The sequence below is a fragment of the Propithecus coquereli genome, unplaced genomic scaffold (assembly GCF_000956105.1).
Source record: "Propithecus coquereli isolate 6110/MARCELLA unplaced genomic scaffold, Pcoq_1.0 Scaffold5, whole genome shotgun sequence".
NCBI lineage: Eukaryota > Metazoa > Chordata > Mammalia > Primates > Indriidae > Propithecus > Propithecus coquereli.
Window position 1 is genome coordinate 11,226,605 of NW_012150840.1, and position 15,259 is coordinate 11,241,863.

The window sequence follows — 15,259 nt, forward strand, 5'->3', positions numbered from 1 at the left end:
GATCTTGATTTCTTCACATATGGTGTAATATAATACCTTAGCTCTCCAATTGTATTATAAGGTTGTTGGCATGGACTGTATACCAGTGCTGGCCAATGGAAATGTAATTAGAGCCACATATGTAATTTAACAGGTTCTAGTAGCCACAGTAAGTAAAAAAAAAAAAACAGGTGAAATTAATTTATTTTATTTAACCCAGTATAATCGAAATATTATTTCAAGAAATAATCACCATAAAAATTGAGTTATTTTACATTCTTTTCTTCATACCGAGTCTTTGAAATTCAGTGTTATTTTATTCTTATGCACATCCCAATTCTGACTATCCACATTTCAAGTGATCAATAGTCACGTGTCGCTGGTGGCTTCTGTATTAGGCAATGCAGTTATATATGTACTTCTGCACCTTAGCTCTAGTAATGTAATTGTTGCTAGTATGTAAATGTGTATGTTTCCTTTAGATACAGATTTCTCTAATTGAATAAAATAGAAAATATTTTGAAATATATATCTTTATTTTCTTTCTCTTAAAGGCCCTTCCTTCTTCCATGATTATAGTAGCAGTTTATTGTCCTGTGATAGCTGCCGTTTTCATTGTTCTGAAGATGGTCAACTATCGACTACACAGAGCCCTTGATGCCGGAGAAGTTGTAGATAGGAATGCAAATGAGTTCACAGATCAGCGAGCCAAAGCTGAGCAAGGCAACTGTTCAACCAGGAGAAAAGACAGCAACGGACCGAGGTAAGGAAACCTATGTCACTCAGTTTGTATTGATATAGATCGTGGTATGTGTGTAATGGTGGGATTATTGTGTTGTACCTGTTCTCTTTATATGATTTTAAGGCAGCATTAGATCTTACACTTGAGATACAATGACAAGTACAGATTGTAATATTAGAACGGAACAAAACTAACTGGCATGTTTGAGGGATTAAATCAATATCCTTGCCCTCATTACTAAACAAGTTAGACCAATCTGCCACTGTATAATAGTTACTTACACCAAAGGCCAAAGCCAATGAAAAACAGCCTCAAGAAATAATTAAGCATGGCTTATCAATCTCAAAATATGTATATATCTTAAGCAAAGTGTAATAATATTTTACTTGACATTTATAATCTACATTTTTCATTTAATCTATTGTAAATATCTTTCAGTTTTATATTCTTATCTTAGAAACTTAGCTTCTTTCCTAGATCTTTGCAAGACTGACTTCTTAAGATTCAACTGTGGCTAGATGTCATCTCCTCCTGGAGGTTTTTTTCCCCTTCCCATCCCAGCTGAAGTATTACTCGTATTGCTCACAGTCACATTCTGTTGGCGACCTTGGCCTCACCCACTTTCTCTTTGACAGATGAATTTACTTTATTCATAGTCAGAAGTTTATTGTGACCTTATAGAAATAATAGGTACCACTAATATAACAACAGTTTCTTTTGAACGCTTGACATGTATAAACTTATTTAATTCTCAAAACAATTCTGTGAGATATCTGTTATTATCCCTGATTTACAGATGTGGAAACCAAGGTGAAAAAGATCAAATAATCTAAGCGATTGTTTCCACTCAGCATAATATGAAATATTTCAGATATTAAGGTACAAGTAATATAATGAAAAGTAGGCACTCTTCTGTTAAGACAGGTAATATTTCTGTGTATTTTCCAGTGCACTGAAAGCCTTTGTCTATCCCTTTTCAATTACATTTTTACTCATCTCTAACATGATTACCCTGTTTGTTCATTGAACAAATATTTTTTCCCTTGTAATAATTTTTTAATGCCTTAATCACTATCCGAAATTACCTTAATCATTTATTTGCATTTATAAGCTTTTTGAAGGCAAGGGCCTTATTTTTCCTATAAACTATTATATTCCCAGGTCCTAAATCAGTGTCTGGCTCTGATAGGTACTCAGGAAATATTGGAAGTAGTGAAAACAGTTTTTCTGTGACATTATGTTTCATGGTACATAGTATTCTATTGAGTGGATACATTATAATTTAATTATCCTTTTTAAAATTATTTCAGTTATTTTCAAATTTACATATTAGAAATACCACTGTGATGTTTAAATTTTAAATAATTAAATGTTTTACCATAATTTATCAAAGGTGAAATTACTAGAAAGGCTATATACATTTTTAAGTTTTCCAGTATATACTGCCAAATTCTAAAGATTTTAGCTACTATAAGCAGCACTTTGAGAGCTGCTTGTTTTGCACTTTTGACAACACTGAGTATTTCATGTTTTGAAAAACTGTGATATCTCGTTTAATTTTTCCATTTTTGGATTATTAGTGAAATGGAAGTATTTTCCTTGTTATTGCCATTTATATTTGTTATTTTGTGAGTTGTATATTCTTCTATTAGTATTTTTGCTATTTATTTGGAGAAGATATTTATTTATGAAGGATAGTAACTCTTATGTTCTGTGTCAGATACTTTCCCTCAGTTTATAGTATTTTGTCTATATGCCATAATTTATTTTTATGTGGTCTATTCTATGTATGTTATTTCTGCTTTTGATATTAAGTTTTATAATATTTTCCCTTCCCCCCATTATATAAATATTCACTTGTATCTACTTTCAGTATTTTTATCATTTTACTTTTTTTTTTAAATTATAGTCAATTTGAAAACATTTTCACTTAATATGTTTAAGTTTGTTTGTCGAAACACCATTCATTAAATAATTCATCTTTTCCCGGTAATTTTAAATCTTTCTTTTTCATGTAGCATACTTACGTATACTTATGTCAGCTTTTGGCCTTGGTTTCTGCCTCATTGATCTTTCTGTCTTTTTTTGTTTATACCATACTATTTTTATCATAGGAGCTTTACAATATGCATAATACTTAGCAGTGTGAGTCCCTCCTCAATATTTCTCTTTTTCAGTATTATTTTGGTTATTCTCATACATACATTTGCTTTTTTGTGAGATGTCTTCCTATGTGCTCATCCTCCAAAAAATTCCATTAGAATTTTCATAATTAAATTTGGAGAAACTCAATCTTTAAAATAGGAACATGGATGAGATTTCCATTTATTTTCATATATTTTTATTTATTATCCATTTATTCATTTTTCTATCTCATAGCATTTCACATTTTTTAAATAGTTTCTGTACATTTCTTAAGTCTATTCTATTTCTATTAAGGAATGCATACTCTTACATTATAGATAAGCAAACAGAATGTAGACTACGCAATTCATCAGCTAAGACTTGAATCACCTCCTAATTATATGACCTTGGAGAAATTACTTAAACTTTTTATGCCTTGGCTTCCTCATCAGGATGATGCGGCAAATGATGGTATTATCTCATAGACTTATTACAAGTAGTAAATGAGATAATATATATAAAGCACTTGAACAATTCTTGATATAATATGTTAACCACTCCATAATTGTTCTAATTATTTTTGGATATTATGCATATTTTTCATTGCTTCTGTTCCATCTTTTAGTTTATTTATTGTGAAATATATACATTCCAAACAGTGTATCAAATATATATATAATTTAGAGAATAATAATCATGTGAATACTTAATTACCCACCACACAGCTTAAGAACTAGATTATGCAAATACCATACAATCTCCTCACACTCCTTTCCTGTTTCATTCCACTCTTTTGTTTAAGAGTAACCATTATCCTGAATTTTACGTGAATAATAGTTTCTTTATTGTTATATAATCTTTGTAGATATCCCTAAACATTTGTATTCTTTATTTTGTCTGCTTTAGGACATTCTAAAGAGAATCATACCAAATATATATTCTCTGTGAGTGGCTTTTTGGAGAGTATAGTATTTTACATATTATTTTATTGACTTACTGGTACTGATGTGTGTAGCTAGAATTTTTTTTTTTTTTTTGAGACATGGTCTCTCTCTGTTGCCTAGGCTAGAGTGCAGTGATGTCATCATAGTTCATTGTGGCCTTGAACTCCTGGGCTCAAGTGATCCTCCTGCGTAGCTGGGACTACAGGCTTGTGCCACCATGCCCAGCTAATTTTTCTAATTTTTATAGAGATGGAGTCTTGCTATGTTGCTCAGGCCGGTCTCGTGCTCCTGGCCTCAAGCGATCCTCCCGCCTTGGCCTCCCCAAGTGCTAGGATTACAGGTGTGAGCCACCGTGCCTGGCCTGCAGCTAGAATTTATTCAGAGTCACTGTCATATAGTCTACCACTGTAGGGATAGACTACAATCTTTTTATTCATTCTTCTGTTGATAGCTACTCAGATTCTTTCCAGTTTTTTCCTCTAGTAACACATTAATGTATGTATCTTGTACACATGTGTATATCTAGTTTATATAAGCTGGTCCATAGGACATTTTAATGTTCAATTTTATTAGGCAATTCCAAGCTGTTTGCCAATGATTTTACCAATTTACACTCTCACCAGTAATGTATCAAAGCCCTTATTGTTCCACATCCTTATGAACAGTTGATACTGGCAAACTTTAAAAATTTGCCATTCGCTTAAGTATAAATTGTGTCTCATTATGACTTAGTTAACTTTTCTGATTACTAATGAGGTCGAGCATCTTATTTTATAAATATGATCCCTTTAGGTTTTCTCTTCCTTCCAATGCCCATTTATATCTTCAGTTTTCTTTGCAGTTGTCTTTTTCTTATTGATTATTAGGAATTTTTTAATATAGTCATACTACTCCTTTATTAGTTATGTACGTTATAGACATCTCCCAGCTTGTAGCTTGTCATTTTGCTTTCCTTAAGGTTTCTTATGCTATCGTACATTCTTAAATTGAATATAATGAAATTAATCATTTTTAGTAGTTAACATTTAATGTTCATATTTAATAGTCTTGTGTTTTTAAAATATCATGTTTCTTTTGTTTTTACATTTCAGTTCTACCTGAAATTATTTTATTCTGTAGTGTCAGGTAGGGACTTAAGACTTATTGTTTTCTTTATGAATGACTGGTTTACCCAGTATTGGTTAAATGGACTGTCTTTTCTTTAGTAACCTGCAGATTCTCTCTGGCATAAGTTAAGTTTTCAGATATGGTGGCATGTTTCTGGGCTGTCTTCTGTTCTGTCGATCCAGTTACCCATGCCTGTGCCATTACCACACTATCCTAATTACCGTAGCTTTGTATCATGACTCTTGGTAGCTGGTGGGGCAAACTTCCCACCTTGTTCTTTTTCAGGAGTGACTTTGCTGTTCTTGGCTCTTGGTTTTTGATATAAACTTTAGAGTCTGCTAGACAAAGTCTGCAAGAACTTGGTATTTTTATTGGAATTGTACCGAATATGCAGATCCCTCTGCGAAGATTTATATCTTTAGAATATTGAATTTCTCCTTTTATGTAGTTTTTTAAAAATGTCTTTCAGTAAAGTTTTATCATTTTCTCCATGAAAAGGATATTTATTAAATTATTTTATACTGTTTCTGCTATTGTTCAAATTTTTTTATAATTACATTTTCTGTTTTTTTCCCCTGTAGCAGTTTACTTTATCCAGCAACCTTATTAAACTCCCTTATTAACTGTGATACTTTGGTCTGTAGGTTCTTTCTTTTTTTTTTTTTTTTTATTTTTTTTGGAGACAGAGTCTCACTCTGTTGCCCAGGCTAGAGTGCCATCATGTCTCACAGCAACCTCAAACTCACGGGCTCGAGTGATCCTCCTGCTTCAGCCTCCCGAGTAGCTGGAACTACAGGCGTGTGCCACCACGCCCAGCTAATTTTTCTATTTTTAGTAGAGACGGGGTCCTGCTCTTGCTCAGACTGGTCTCGAACTCCTGAACTCAAGGGATCCTCCTGCCTCGGCTTCCCGGAGTGCTAGGATTATAGGCATGAGCCACTATGCCCGGCATGGTTATTTTTTGATTTTCTATAAATAATGACAGTTCTATTTCTTCCTTTCTAATCCTTATGCTTCTTGATTAATTTTTTCATTGGCTATGACTCCTAGCATGTGGTTAGATTGGAATATTATTGGTGTACATCCATGTCTTTTTTTCTAATCTTAAAGAGAATTTTTTTTCACGATTAAGTAAGATCTTTTTTGTAGGTTTTGTTTTTGACATCTTTTCGTTACCTTCCCACTAGTAGAATCTCACATTTTGTTCTGAGGAGAAGAAATGAACAGGACAATAAATACTTTTATTTCTAGAGCCCATCCCCATGCTTGCTACGTTATAACTATCAATTTGTTAACTGAATGAATGAATATAGTAGGACTACTTGAGCCTTATGGTTTTCATTGATCTCTCTTTTATGTGGTATATTCAAAAATGCTTAATTAAATCTTTATCTTAGAGAAAGAGTCAAAGTTACTAATGTTTGTATCACATTGCTAATGCTCTAGGAGAGGATGTTGAATTTTATGATTTAAATACAAATATTTGGAGATAGATCATATTTCCTCTGTTTCTCATGGCAGTAATGCTTATAATATTATGAACTAAGTAAGGATCAGCTTAAACTCTGAAGCTGAATTTTAGGCTAAGTTTCCTGAGAGAGATATATTCTGTTTGAGAACTTTATTTTTATCTATTCATATTTTTTATAAGCACCATTTTAACCTAGATGAGGTTTATAAATTTAGTACTGTAATGGTACTGCAGAATTTCTGATCAAAGCCTGAACATGAGCAATTTATATGATACTAATAACAAGTTAGTTTGTAAAGTCTCCTCTATAATTCAGATTAGACCCCTTCTGCTTTTCTGCCTTTCCCTGTACCTGGTTTTTTTTCTTTTTAACAGATGGGGAAATTAAGGCAGAAAGGTAGAGATTCCCTGAATTTGGTGTATTGCTTACTGCAGTAGACCACTTTGCTTCTGTGAGAATTATAAACTACTGTACTTTCCAGGTATGTGCTGAAATCTCCATTGCTGAAAACCTGCAAGTCTTGCTAATAAAGAAAACTCTTACTCAGCCATTTTATATGTTTAGCTATATTTAGAACATCTATAGCTTGGCTAAAAGTTTTACTACGGAATTTGTAGAGAAGAGAGAAGTACAGACATTTTGCTAGATGATTTTTTTTTTTTTTTTATAAAAGCAGCTGTCCATTTTTTCCATCATCTCTTTTGTTCCTTTGATAGCTCATTTCTTCCTACCCAGTGTTGACCGTTGACCATTAACCATTAGTTTTAGATCCTTGTTTCTCAACTGGGGGTGATTTTGCCCCCCTAGGGAATTTGGCAATGTCTGGAGACATTTTTTTTGATTGTCGTAACTTGAGGGAATGCTGTTGCTACCTAGTGTGCAAAGGCCAGGGATGCTGCTAGCCATCCTACAATGCACAGGACAGTCTTCCACGATCAAGAATTAGGTGGCCCCAAAATGTCAGTAGTGCTGTGGTTAAAAATCCCTGTTCTAGATAATGGCCTTTACTTTTGTTTTTGAATTGGAAAGAGAACTTCAGTGCCCATTTGGTGTAAGGTAGTATAGTTTCTTAGAAAGAACATGGACTTTAAAGTTTCATAGACCTGGTTTTCAAAACCTTATCTCAGTCCATGCTGGTTATGAGTACCTACATTTAGGTGTGTGGGAAAAAAAAAAGGAAAGGAAGAACAGATATAACACATTGTAGAGTGCTGACAAGTATTGTTTGTTTCCTCCCCTCCCATCTGAACTCGATATGCCAATGACTCAGTTTATGTTGTTTACTCTTCTGACACCTTAGGCAAGTTTTTAGACCTTTTGATTTTTAATTTTTTCATCTATAAAATGAGAATACTAGTACTTATATCATAGATTTTAGGAAAGATTTCATCAGAAAATGCAAGTAAAGCACATACTGCTATGATTGAAATATAACAGGTACTTAGTAAATATTTGTTTTCATTTATTAATAATAACTTTATGTTCATATTGTAATCATTTGGACTTGCTATCAGAAGTGATGTATAAAACTAGGCAAGATTGTCTATCAACTGACAAATGTGGTCTCGCCATACAGTGGGATATTATTTGACCATAAAAAGGAATGAATGCATGCTACAACATGGATAAACCTTGAAAACATTATGCTAAGTGGAAGAAGCCAGTCCCAAAAGATCACATACTATATAATTCCATTTATATGAAATGTTCAGAATAGGCAAATCTATAGAGCCAGAAGGTAGAATAGTGGTTGTCTAGGGCTGGGGAGGATGGAAAGGGTAGGGGAGTAATAGCTAAAGGGGTTTGTTTTTGAGGTGATACAAATGTCCTAAAATTGGCTATGGTGATGGTTTTATAACTTTATGAATATACTAAAAACCATTGAATTGTACAGTTTAAGTGGGTGAATTTATGGTATGTGAATCATGTATCAATAAAGCTGATAGTGTAAACTAAGCAAGATGAGGGCTCTCTGTCCTTTCTCTGGTGTTGAGTATTTTATTTCTTAATCCCTCACCCTTCATTTTCTGATTTCTGTGGATCTCACTTAGAGGATATATTCTAGTGGAGATAACAGTAATATTACTGGTTATTACTCACTACGAATGCAGTGTGGTGATAGCTGCCTCTGTATACACATTGAAGATTTTTCCAGTTTAGAAAAATTTCTCATTCTGGCCTGTATAGCTTCTATGAGTTAACACCAAACAACTCACAGACTTGAACATACTCTACATTTCTCACACATGGGCATGTGTGTAGAGAATTGGCCATTACATTTGTAACCGAGTTCCAATATGCTTTATTTTTATAAATGGATAGCAAGTTAGAAAGCTAATTTTCCTTATTGAACATTAGCTAGCTAACTATAGCCAATGGCCTAGAGTTAAGAGCCCATTAAGTAAATAGGGACATTATAGTTATGAGGCCATTCATAATAAAAACATGCTAGAATTGAAACTACTATAATAATAAATACTTAAATGGAAGGTATGCTTTCAAGCAAATTATATTTTGCTTATATCTTTTGATTGCGGGGGTCATAATACCTCACCTAAACAGGCTCGAGGGAATTTACTGCTCATATTACTATAAAGGCTGCATGTGAGAGATGTCTTCAGATGTATCAGCATGCAGAGTTTCATACATTTGCTGTATGTCCTGGCTTCCCTTCTATTAGCCATGCTCTGCTCTTTTATATTAGTTGGCTTCTTAGGCAGGCTGTCCCTTATGGTTGTAAGATGGCTGCAGCAGCTCTGGGCTTACGTCTCTACTTAAGGCTAGCAGATACAAGACATTTTCTCTCTCAGCAATAGGCCTCTCCTGGCCTGATTCATTCTAGTCTGAGTTGGGCCATGTACTTGTTGTAGAACTAATCTCAATAGCCAGAAGAATGAGATGTGCGGATTGACATTGGCCAGTTAAGTCTACCTGTAAACTTGAGGATGGAGTTAACATTACCCAAAACCCTGTGATAATTTGGGATGAGGTGGTTTACCAGAAGAATTTTGGGTTGCTTTTTTTGTTAGCCAGGAGGTTAAACTGGATACTGGATGGCTAGTTTTTACCTACTATAATGTCCAGAAATATACTAGAACTTTTATCCTGAGAATAATAGCTAAAAATTTTATTGAGTACTTAATGTTTGTGCCAGGAAGAATAATTTAAAAATACTTTGGGCAAAAAATAGGATTATGGGTTGTTGTAAGAGTTGTTTTCCTAAGGAAACTTATTATATGGCATTTTCTACGTTTTTTGAAATTTGGTGTGATTTTCTTTTCCCCAGTTTTAGCTTCCTGTTATCCGTAAGTACCATATATGGGCTTCCCCAGCTCTTTAAATATAGTACTTTTCTCTCTTTTGTCTTTCCATATTGCTACTGCATAGCATCGTTTTACTTTTTTACCTTATGCCTTCTAACTCAGCACACACAAATCTAAAATCGTAGGTTTCCAGTTCTGTAAAACAATTTAGTATCCCAGTTAAATTCTACTTACTTAAATAATACAGATACAGACAGCTTGACCAGGATGACTGTTCTCTTGTATGTTCATCATTGTGTCATGCAGTTTAGTCAGACTGATCTCTTGGAGAGATCAGTTAATGGTATATCTGATTACTTTCTGTGTTTACAATTGACCAATTTCTCTTTGCTCTTGGGGAAAAAAAAGCAAATATTTCTTTGCAAGAGTGGTTTTATGGCACATATAATATATTTAGTATGCTATAATTGTAAATAAGACCAGTTTCTAATGTTGGATTGGATGTAGACGCTTTGAGATTAGAGAGTTGTAAATATTTTCAAGTAGTGATGTGGTTGTAAAATAGTTGCCATTACCAGACTTTTAAATGAAGAATGATCATTCTTTCCTTTTGCTTTTTTTGTTCCTTGCTCCATTAAAAATCAGAACCTTTTGGTTTTATAGAAAAAAGCATAATAATAATATAAATAAATATAAGTATAAAGTATAAAATAATATAAATAATAAACAACAAAAAAGCATGGTGTCAGAACAATGATAGTTACTGTCTCTTTCTCATTTTTTTTCCCCACAGTGATCCTGGTGGAGGGATTGAAATGTCTGAGTTCATTCGAGAGGCCACACCGCCAGTTGGTTGCAGTTCAAGAAATTCTTATGCGGGTCTGGATCCAAGCAACCAGGTAGGAACCTGAGCTCTTCTATTTTACCTTTTTCCCTTCCTCCTGATGGTGGTCTCAGTTATTCTTATGTCTGTAATAGTCAGCTGGTGTTTTATTTTATCTTTCTGATTATTTTTTTGATTGTTTATTAATAACATCTTTTATTAACATTCTTTTAAAGTGACTTTTCACATTAATTAATTACGTGTTTGTTGAGCATGTACCACATGCTCATTTTTAGGTATATAGTTTTGATCAAGACAGTTGTGGTGAATACCCTTAGGAGATTTAGTTTCTAGCTTGCGCCACCTTACTTACCTCCGCATCATCTGTATTGGAGAGGTATGGATGTCTGTGGTTATCCCTAGTTCAAACACAGCAAAAAATGAAATAACTAGCTCAAAATCTCACAGTGTTCAAGTTGTTAATGATAAGAGCTAAAAGTAGAATACAAATCTACTTTTGCCAACTTTAAGGTCTTTCTGCTCTGTAACTTTTACTTTTAACGTAAAACAGTAGCTCTGAAAGTATTATCTCAAAACCTGGCTGAAGCCTGGAGTCTCATTCTGTCTAACCTCGGCTGGGCCTTTGCTGCCACAGATCTCTTACTCATCCTCAGCATCTCCTACACAAATCAGAGTCCCGGTTACTCCTGCTTGCCGTCTCAGCAGATGTCTTTACTAGGTTGAGTAAAATTCTATAAGCATAAGATAGTAAACTTTGTGAGAACCTTTAAAGGTCTTTTCTCAGTAGAACTTTATAAACTGTGGATTTTAGTGGTCATTATGTCAGCCCTTCATTATGTAGAAGAAGAAATAGCTGATTAATATCAAGGTCTAAGCTAGATCTCACTTCTCACTTCAGCTTTCCTATTGTTATACTCCTCAGCTTGTGGATTGAAACCTCCTTTCTGTTCTAGAGAGAGACTTAATCCTCTTTATTTTCTGGCCTAACTCTAGCCCATCTTGTAACTACCCCCTATTTCTCAAGATTTTTTCAAAGACCTCATGATGTTGACCCTTTCTCTTGCACTTACTTATGCTATTATGGAGCACTTATTTATAGTACTTATTTTAGTGCTCAGTTTCTGGTGTATGATATGTGGCAGTTTATAAGCCTCTACAGAGTAGGTTTTCTTCTTTTTTCCGCTTTCTAATATACTGCCTTGTGTACAGTTCACTTTTAATTAATGGTTACTAATTATCTTCATGTGTATAGGTAATAGAACTTTAGAGAGAGAGTCAGCCCTGGCTCCTCATTTAATGAAAGAGTAAGTAGCACACATAAATTCCGCTAACTATCCCATAGTGTTCTACTCTTCTGCATTGGTAGCCCTATATTAGCTAAGAACAATACGGTGGAAAACACCATAGTCTATGAATCAAAATCTTGAACAGGATTTTGTTTCCTAATATATTTCGATAGAAGATTTGCCTCTATTTGAATTGCATTTTCATGATTTGAAGTTGAAGTGAAAGAATTTTTGGTAACAGTTTTAGTTGTGATTTAGTATATAGAACAAGCAGGTCCTTAAATTTGTCTTCCTTCCGTAAAAAACTGATGAAATGGGAGGTGTCCGAATTTAGAAGAAAAAAATATTGTGAATGGGGCTGTGACATACTAATTAGATTGATACTTTTTAAGTTTCAAATTTTACGATGCCCGTTTGAAGAAAAGTGTTACTATCCTTGATCCTGTTTTTTGTTGGCTTTGTGCTTTTCCAATATCTTTTTGTAGAATAAAATGACTCAATTGTTGAACACGGCTGTGTGTTTTATATTTCTAATTAACCCTGGCTTTCATATTGACAAATGTAGGCAGTGTCAGATTACCCCGACGCATAAGGCTACATTTTTCCAGTAAGTTTTTGAAAAGCCACACCTTTTTTTGATTTTTGTAGTGGGACAGGTGAAGAGTATAGCAGTGGCCACCTTTGGATACTCTGCCCTTGGCATTGTGTCTGTTGGAATTTGCCCTGTTTGTTTTCGGGAGGGAGTCCCTTCTTGAATGTAATTAAAGCATATGTGCACACAGCATACCTTTTCCTTAAAATGGAAACTTTTTACCTAAAATAATAATTTTTAAATAAAAATCGGCCAATATTACAGATTGTGCTACTAGGATTGTAGTGTTTTCATTTTATACTGTTTACAGCAAGTTAAAAGGTTGACATCATTATTGTTACCCTTTAGCTGAGGGGAAGAAGTAGAGTCAGGCTTTTTGTATATTGGTGGAGATATTATCAGTGTAGATGTACTGTTGTTCCTTGCACATACTTTGTTGTCACACATTATCATGGTTGTTTATGTAAATGTCTTCTGTGTTAAACAATGGACTCATGGACCATAGTGGCTGCATCACAGTCATCGTTATTCTTTCTTTCTTGCCACCTCTACTGTCTCCCTTCCATCTTCTGCTCTCATTTCCCTTTCCTTTCTCTTTCCCCCCCTTTTTTTCTCTTGTCTTCTTCTCTTTCCTTTTGTTACTTGTCTACATTCAAATATTTTAGTGCCTGATAGTATTCAAGGCATTTTACTTAATCTAGGATGGGGAGTGGTCTTACCCTCAAAGAGATTGTGATTTCATAGTAGATATGATATAAGTAACCGGAGTTATAGATGTGATATCTATTACTAAGGAAATATAAGTGCAAGATGCGAAGTAATAATTGCCTTAGAAATGGTACAGAAGGGCTAATGATTTCAGAGGAGAAAATAATTATTTTCAGCTAAAGAGAAAGGCCAGGCTTTGTAGGGGAAGTAGCCTTGCCCAGTATGCTCTCTAGTTAGAAGTAACCTTTCTTCTCTGATATCCATCATCCATCCTGACCTTTCCTATGGCACTTTTCAAAGAGAAGAAACAGTGGAATGTTTTCGTTTATGCAAACTGCTTAAATAAATTTAACCCCCCAAGCGTAGGAAGATATTATTTTTTCTTAATTTTTTTAGAAAATTTAACAAATAACGGTAAACAAAAAGAAGAAAATTAAAATCATCCATAATGTAATAAAAAACTTTTCTAAAGAAAGTGGAATTATAGTGTGTATGCTGTTTGGAACTTGATTCTCTTTACCCAATGCATCATGAATGTTAATGTCATTAGGTGTTTTTCTAGTGACACTTTGAGGACTGCATTGCATTTGAATGTACTATAATTTATATTCTTGATCTTCTGTTTTTTCATATGCAAATAGTCACGATACTTAGATATTTTGGGGGGAAGCTTAAACAATACAGAAAAGTGTGAAGAGTAAAATTTAATTGCCCCATTGTATCCATTAAGAATGCTTTTTTTGGGGGGGGGCGGGGGACAGAGTCTTGCTCTGTTGCCCAGGCTAGAGTGCTATGGCATCAGCCTAGCTCACAGCAACCTCAAACTCCTGGGCTCTAGCGATCCTCCTGCCTCAGCCTCCCAAGTAGCTGGGACTACAGGTGCACGCCACGATGCCTAGCTAATTTTTCTATTTTTGGTAGAGACGGGGTCTCACTCTTGCTCAGGCTGATCTCGAACTCCTGAGTTCAAGTGATCCTCCCACCTTAGCCTCCCCAGAGTGCTAGGATTATAGGCATGAGCCACCACGCCCAGCCAAGAATGCTTTTGTCAGCAAGTAATAGAATACTCAATTAATAGTGACTTAAAGAGATAGGAGTTTGTCACCTAAATCTGGAGGTGATTGTTGAACAGTTCAGTAATGTCAGGGTTCTGGTTTGGTGTTTTCACAGTTCTGTAGGCTTTTCCCTCAGGGTTACAGGATGAGTACAGCAGCTTCAGTCATGACTGTTGAAAAGTTAGGAGGCAGGCAACAGTGTGGAGCAGAGAGATTTTCCTTGGATCACCTTCTTCACAGACATGAAAAGATCTTTGACTGGAGCCATCCAACATACTCTCCCATACATTCATTGACCGTAACTAGGTCATATACCTACCTCTGGACAGGGAACTGGGCCTACTTCTCATAGACCAAAAGATGTGTGTCCAATGTCTGAACAAAATAAGGAGCTTGTTAAGGAAGGAGAAAGAGAACACTTTGAGGTTGTGAGCAAATGATTACTATACCCATATTCAGAAAGTTCTGGTTTTTTTTTTTTTTCAAGTTTAAATTCTTAGAAGGGTGTGCATAAAATGGTATTTTTGTTTGTTTTTAAATTTCTATCCAGTAAATTATGTGTTTATAATTCTAGTAGAAGAATAACATGTGTTAGTTCCATAACTTGTGTAGCAGGTATGGTAAGAACAAAACTTTCGTTTTCAGTAAAATGCTTTTTGGCCTTTTTCATTCTGGCTAACTGCAGTGCCTTTCATAGCTAATTGAAAGCAGAAATTAGGAAAAACTGGGAGAATCAAGCTTAATAAATAGCTAAAAAATATTACAAAGCCTATTTTTTGTTGGCTACATCAAGAGTTTATTGGTAGTTTCAATCCATATCTGTCTGCTTGTTTTATTTACTTTTTTCACTGGCGTATAACTTATACAGCATTGTACACATCTTAAGTTTGTAGCTCAGGGACTTTTTACATCTGTGTACATCCATTGAGTTGCCATCCAGATCGAGAAAGTCCCTCATGCCTGTGTTTTGAGCTGATGTCTTGTCATATACTCCTATTTTAATTGAATCAATGAAAAAGAAGACTTGGTAAAATATAAAGTGTAATACGGATAGTCTTAATTTTACTTTACAAGGGTAAATTTGCTTGAGTGGGTTCTTTGAATCCTATGATAACAGGTTATAGGAGGAGTTGCTAAGACTTG

General features: G+C 34.5%; 1 protein-coding gene across 1 annotated transcript in view; it reads left to right on the forward strand.

Annotated features, from left to right (window-relative positions):
- Positions 1–15,259, forward strand: part of PCNX (pecanex homolog (Drosophila)) — a 188,010-nt gene that overhangs the window by 30,208 nt on the left and 142,543 nt on the right. The window contains 2 exon segments of the mRNA XM_012656049.1: positions 534–742; positions 10,425–10,530. Of these exon segments, the coding sequence (XP_012511503.1) occupies positions 534–742; positions 10,425–10,530 (315 nt within the window).